This window comes from Lathyrus oleraceus, chromosome 4 (assembly GCF_024323335.1).
Source record: "Lathyrus oleraceus cultivar Zhongwan6 chromosome 4, CAAS_Psat_ZW6_1.0, whole genome shotgun sequence".
NCBI classification, from domain to species: domain Eukaryota; kingdom Viridiplantae; phylum Streptophyta; class Magnoliopsida; order Fabales; family Fabaceae; genus Lathyrus; species Lathyrus oleraceus.
Window position 1 is genome coordinate 25,331,796 of NC_066582.1, and position 7,569 is coordinate 25,339,364.

The 7,569-nt window shown below is 30.5% G+C and overlaps 1 protein-coding gene across 1 annotated transcript; it reads right to left on the minus strand.

The window, feature by feature from the left end:
• Positions 1-3,551: 3,551 nt before the first annotated feature.
• Positions 3,552-4,730, minus strand: LOC127138549 (zinc finger protein 2). Its single transcript, XM_051065019.1, has one exon. The coding sequence runs from the start codon at positions 4,451-4,453 to the stop codon at positions 3,932-3,934; it is 522 nt and encodes a 173-aa protein (XP_050920976.1). The 5' UTR covers positions 4,454-4,730; the 3' UTR covers positions 3,552-3,931.
• Between the last annotated feature and the right edge of the window lie 2,839 nt (positions 4,731-7,569).

Consider the following 7,569-nt stretch of genomic DNA (forward strand, 5'->3'; position numbering starts at 1 on the left):
CGAATCGTTTAAAAATTTATCTTGAAAAAGAAACTAAAACCCGATGGAACAATCGATAAGTACAAGGCTCACCTTGTAGCTAAAGGTTTTAGGCAAAGAGGAAATATAGATTTCTTTGATACTTTTTCTCCAGACACTTGAATTACATCCATTAGGGTACTTATTTCAATGGATGTTTTTATAACTTGATAGTACACTAAATGGATGTTAAAATAACTATTTTTAAAAGGCGACTTAGAAGAAGAAATCTATATGGACCAACTAGAAGGGTTTGTAATTTATGGGCAAGAAAACAAGGTCGGTAAGTTAGACAAGTCTCTGTATGGTGTAAAACAAGGTCCAATGCAATGACATGAGAAGTTTGATAACATAATGATATTGAATGGGTATAAAGTGATTGAAAGTTACAAATGCATTATTACAAATATGAGAATCGCAGTTGCATTATCATATGTCTCTATGTAAACGATCTACTCATATTTGGATCAAATATTCAGGACGTTAATAATGTGAAATCATTGTTGTGCAACAACTTTGACATGAAAGACCTCGAAGAAGCGAGCGTGAATCTTGGTATCAAGATCACGAGATCCGAACAAAGAATTCATTTGGATTTATCACACTATGTAGAAAAAATCTTAAAGAAATATAATTACTTTGACTGTAAATCTATGTGTACGCCATATAATCCAAGTGCGAAACTGTTTGATAAGACTAGAGAAAGTATCAGACAAATCGAATATGCGAGCATTATTGGCAGTCTTAGGTATTCCTCTGATTGTACTAGACCCGATAATGCATATGTCATAGGATTGTTGTGCAGGTTTACTAGTAGACCGATTAATGAGCATTGGCAAGCTATTTAGTGAGTCATGCAATATCTTAAAAAGACTGTGAATCTTGGTTTTCATTATTAGAGGTTTCCTATTGTACATGAAGGATACAGTGATGCGGATTGGAATATCTTATTAGATGATTCCAAAGTAACAACTGGCCATATATTCAATATAGTTGGAGGAGTTGTATCTTGGAAATCAAAGAAACAAACTATCTTGACTCAGTCCACGATGGAGTCTGAGATGATAGTATTAGCGACTGCTAATGAAAAAGTAAGTTGGTTAAAATGCTTCCTAGCTAAGATCCCTTTGTTGGAAAAACTTATGCCAACTGTGTTGATCCACTACGATGGTACCGCGACTATTACAAAAATTAAGAACCATTATTATAATGGTAAAAGACGTCAAATTAGAAGAAAGAATATCAATGTTAGAGGTTATATCTCTAAAGGAGATGTAAGAGTGGATCGTGTACGCACTAATGTAAATTTAGCATATCCTTTGACGAAAGGATTAGCTAGAGAGAAAGTCTAGAATACATCAAAGAAGATGAGACTAATTCCTATAGAGAAACGAGTTTCTCATGATGGTAACCTGACCTAAATGACTGGAGATCCCAAGAAATAGGTTTGATGGATAATAACAAGTTGTGAGTAATATGAGGTGATCATGCTAGAGTAAATAAGAGAAGCATGAATCTTGAAGCCATAAGAGGATGACATAATAGAAACTCTTAATGAGATTTATACTTTGTATGAGGGAATACATATGCTACAGGAGTACTCATGATAGACTCAACTATGTAATTGTGAAACTTATTTCGGTTCCTATGGAATTGCGAAGCAACATTCCTAGAGCCTTCACTAAACCGGGATACACGTGCATGACCATTAAAGCACAGGCTATTAGAATACACCTTTAGAAAATATTGTGGGTAGGTTTCATGTTTGAGATGGAATTCAAGACAATTGTGTCACTCTTGTTGAATCGGAATCCTACTTGCTACGCAAAGATTCAAGTCGTAGACACCTTTGTTTATGCACAATCTTAGAAACGTTTGACGTTACTTCTAAAACACTTTTTTAAATCAAGTGAGTGATTAAAAGGTTCCTCTAGGATTTGAACTCTAATGGGATTTTTAGTTAAATCATCATCTCTATATAAAGAAAGTGTTTACGTTGTGGCAGACACACACTTGAAAAGAGTATTCACGCATCCTAAGAATTTATCTATTTATGTTTTATAATGTGTCTTACTTGTGTAAAACTATATAATTGTTATTCTTTTCTACCGTGAAGATATAGAGTTTTTGGTCTATATTCGTGAAATTGTCAAGTCTTATACATTGATTCATGCAAATATATGAAAGAGTGTTTAAATGAAAGGGAGGGGATCTCATATTTAAAAAGAGTTTAAGTTGAAATTCATGGATAATATTGAAAAAATGACAAGAGTTCAAATGAAACCGTCGTATAAGGCACTCCTCTAGACATACATGTGACAATTTCCTTTCCTTTGGAATGCCGATTACTATTGATATTTTCTTTTTAATCAACAAGATTTCAGACAATATCTTCCTTTTGTACAAGTCACTTCCATTGCTTAGAAAGCTTAACGGGCAATGCATTAGACAATCTTGCATTCCAACTATACCACACGTAATGATGAATTTGAAATCATCAACTAAAGACTTTTAGCATAAACAAGTTTCCTTTCCTAATAATTAGAACAAACTATTGGGAAAAAAAGTACTTATATGCACGTAGGTATTTATGAAGCAAATAACATCAAGAAACTTATTATTACTACAATTTGCGTATACCTTTCCATTTGTGAAGCTGTTGCTGTGGGAGTGTATTGGTAACAAAAGGAAAAATAATACATTTTGGTCTCTCAAGTTTACAAGAAAGAAATGCATGTCAGAAACTATAAAAGGCTTTTTGTGAAGGAGACAATATAATTACTTTGTATCAATAATGAAATGCAAGTACTGAACAAAGGTATCTTTAATTTCCACCAACAACACCATGTGATGATAAACTCTCTAAAAGTCTGTACAACTATCTTAAATGGTACTATTTTCTGCATAAAATCACAATTGAACCAATCCTATGTATGCATTATTCACTAGTCAGCAACATATTGCTCCAAGATGACTCAAGTACGAGTCAAATTATTCACAAGACTTTAGATACAAAGAGTCCATTAATCGCAAGTCAAATTATTGATTCAGATACCGATATTAAACTATGCCGCACCCACACTTCCAAACAAGTGCATTTGTGTCAGTGTCGTGTTAGACGTTCGTGTCTGAGTCTGTGCTTCATAATATTAGATCGTAAGAAAAAGTCTATCACATTAAATTATTATCACCGAAGTGGTTTGAAACCATGTTTTATCATATATCTTAACAAGTATCCGAGTCCCCTCACTTATCGTGCAACAACATATACTTTTTGATAATTGAAATATACATATGTGAAGAGTCCAAAAATTGCAAGTAAGTTATTGGTTCTGAAACCAATGTTACACTATATAACACCGACACTATTAAAAAAACGGATATATATTCGTATTAGTGTCGGTGTTGTATCAGATATTTGTATCTGTGTCCGTCAAAAACACTCAAATATTATCACATTAATGACTTGAAACCATGTTTTACGAGATACCTTAACAAGTATTAGAGTCTCCTCACTTCCTCACTTATGTATCTTGAAACAATATATACCTTTTGATATGGAAAACCTAATTTTACAATACCTGCTATACATTTATTTTAACAAAACCTAATTTTCTCTTAAAAACACCTCATAGAAATTCTGCCATGCTTACAACAATACTACAGAAACATATAAAGAAACCATAAAGGTAAACAGTTTTAACAAACTAGTAACCAATCTAATCTATATGTAACATGAAACTCAGATTCTTCTAGAAAGTGACACTTGAAATAATTGTTACACCTTGAAATCAAATCAGTTGAATTAGCTTAAGAAATTTAGAGACAGAAAAATGTTTATTTTTTCTGTGACTAATTTCAGTAATTATTTCAACCTTGTTCTTAATTATAGTAACTGAATGATTGTTTCATCTCAAAGCCTTAAGGACAAGTCAAGTTGGTTAATATCTTCCTGAACATGTTCAGAAGGAGTGTTATAACCCCTTGACCAAGAAGAACTGACACCTTCCTTATTAGAATTACCACCATAACTAAATTCTTTTCTTCCACCATACCTCATAAAATGACCTCCTTGTCCATGGTCATTGTGAAGATGAGAATTTCCATGGGCAAAAGTAGTGTTGTAGTTTGAAGGGTGTTCTGGTAATTCATTATAAGATTGCATGGCTGAAGTTATCTCTCTACTCTTCTTGGCAAGTGTCCTTTCAAGTTTGTGAGCATTTTGGTGTCCTCCCAAAGCTTGAGAACTGTAAAACTTTCTCTGACAGTAGTTGCATGAGAATATCCTTTGCTCCGTTGAACTTATAGGTGAGGATGATGACGATGAAGAAGATGGTTCAAGAACAAGATCTAGATTCAGATGATGATGATGAATATTCTCATTTTGTGGTTGGTTAATTAAGTGAAGAGAAGTATTAGGATGAAAATTATTCATAAGTAGCTATATATATATCTAGATATAGAGAGATAGAGATAGAGAGAGAAAGAGAGAGAGGAAAAATGTTATTGTGGTTTGAAAGATGAAACTGAAAGTGTAGTTATATATGGAGGAAATGTAAAAGAGAGAGACCCTTAAGTTAAAGGTTCATTGTTCCTTGAAGAGAGAAATAGTAGAAAAAGAAAGAGGGACATATATCTGCAAGTTCAGTGGAGATCCTAAGACCTTGTCTCCTTCATTAATGGCACAGTTTGGATCCTTTGTCGGTCGATCATGGAAACTAACTTTAAAATACTATTAACACTAATGCTATATTAATTTTTAATCATTCTGTCTAATTTTCTCAGATTTTCTTAACCTATTGTTTTTAGTGAAGTTTTTTTTTCTTTCTAACTACATTTATTTTATCAAAAGATTTGAATAAGACATAGGTTAAGGGATTTAAGTCTAGTTGCATGTGTGTAATGTTGATTACTAATGACTCAAGAGAAACCCATAAATAATTTAAGAGTTTGTTTATTTTGTGAAAATATTTTTTATTTTTGTATTTTAAAACGCATGCTAATTTAAACCGTATGCAAAAATTTTAAAATTCTAAAGTGAATAATTATGTACGTTTTTTAAATAAAGTAATAAAATAATAAAATATTGTGTTTCATTATTTTGAAAAATACATATGTTAATTAGTTTTTCATTTACATCTATGACAATTGTTTATTATTAAGAATTCATATTTTTTTATTAAATTAATCTAAAAGAAAAAATAATATATATTAACAATGTAAAATAATTTTTCATTGTCAACTAATAATTACCATATTATTGTGTTAAATCATTTTAATATTTTTGAATCTCTAAACTAAATTGTGAGTGTATCATCTTTAATCTCTTAATCTAATATCAACCTTAAAAAATGTTAAAAGGGTCCTTATTATTTTTAATAAAAATAGATTTCATAATAATAAATAAAAATAATAATGTTTTATTTAAATTTATTAAAAATAGTAAAATTCATTATTTGATTGAATCTATAATATCCTTTTTTGTTATAAATTAAAGTATTTTTTAAAATAAAAACAGAAAAAAAATATTGATGAACAACAAACAAAGCATAATAATTACTTGTATATTTTAATAACAAGTTGGGTTTTTTGGTCTTTGAAAACGAGTGAATGTATGTTTGATATTAATTATGATTATTAAGCATATATTGATTGTTTGTGACTCTGCTCTTATCAACACAAGGAGAGTTTGAAGTTAAACCATGCAGTGTTCCATCAAATTTCCTATTTTGGAATGGCAATATGGACAAGATAAACCACCTTGACTGGACTAAATAATGATCATGATTGAAGACAAATTATTTATTTTACATTTTGTTTTAAATCAAATCAAAGTGTACTACACCATGTTTCACTATAAGATTGGACAATAATCCCGTTTCAACAAGATCGGCAGCTTAGATTAATTAATACTTTTTCACTTTTTTAAAGTGTTGTTGTTTTATAAAATGAAAAATTATTTGTTGATTTTAAGTTTTAATAATTTAAAATAATATTATTTTTGATTTATTAAAATAATATTTCTGTTTCATATTAAAATCTTCTATTAATATTTATTACATTTAAATGAATAGATGAAATACGATGATAAGTCTATAATTGTGATTATTATTGAAAGAAATATAAATTTATTTTAAAAATTACTAATTTCTTTGACAGTATATATATGTAAAGAATCTTAAAACGTCAATTAAAAATGAATAGATGTATATGCTCATAGAACTCTTATGAGTTACGTACGGCTCTCTACATGTATATAAAGTAGTGTAAGAGTCATGTACAAGTTATCAAGAAAAAAGTAAGGTATATATGTCTGTTCACTTTAAGTGCATGTATGGATTGAGATAGGTGGTGGTAGCATTATCATAGGGATGAAGTGTTTTTGGTCTCCATTTTTTCTTGTTCAATTAGAGAGCTAATTATCTCTATTTAAGGGTAAGAATATCTCAAATCTATACGATTTAGTCTACATAGATTAATTTCTGTAAAATATAAAAAGTCTACGTTTTTTTACAAGTCTATTTAATTAAAATGAATAGACCATAATTAAACTCTATTTCTCAGGCGACAGATGTCGAACACGATTCTGAGACAACAGGTTCGACAAAATACACCAGAACCACCATAATAACAATTACTAGATGATGGAGTAGAAAAACAATAAATAACACAGTCAATTGTTTATCCAGTTCGATGAAAATACATCTACATTTGGGGGATGAGTCCACAATCGAAGAACGGAAAATTATTTATTAGTAGTTTAGTACAATTAGCCTTACAAGCAACGACAAACTTTATGTTGTCCAATGTATTTTCCTTACACTATCCAGTGACTTTCTATTTAGAGTCTCATTCTAAACATAGAACCTACTCACTTTCATCTCTGCCACAAAACTAGTGACAAAGGCAAATAACCACTAAACCTTAGTGATCAACTTCAATCTTAACAAGATGAAAGAATATTGAATATTACAACTCAACTAGACAAACCTTATATGTCAAGTTACTGAAACAATGTTGAATTTATAACTTAACTAGTGTTAGCCAATATTTCGACATAGCTAGTTCGACGAAGAAAAGTTAATGTGGAGATGAGATATGACCAGGTTTGAAGTTACTTAGTGATATTTTGTTCGACCAGTGTTTGGTTAACTTCGACATTCTTGTTTTCATATTTGTGGGACTTAGCATATTTTGGAAAATGCTGAAAGATGGCTAAGACTTCGACTACGACCACTTACAAAAGGATAATATCAAGTAACTGCCATTTAAAGATATTTAGACGTTGAAGGAACGTGGGCGTCAACTATCAGCCCAAGGACTACATAGAAGGGTATGTCTTAAGCATGTGAGTCACAACTGTCAAAAAAGTTATATTTTCACTAATATATATAGATAGTCTTTGCGTAGGGATTGGGTGTGGCAAATCATATACAAAAATTCTGTAGAACTTAAATTACCTACATCAAAGAGAGAAACAAGTTTGTGAGGCAATGTATTATCTTATACACCATCTTTTATTCATTTAATTGAAATCATTTGTATCATTTC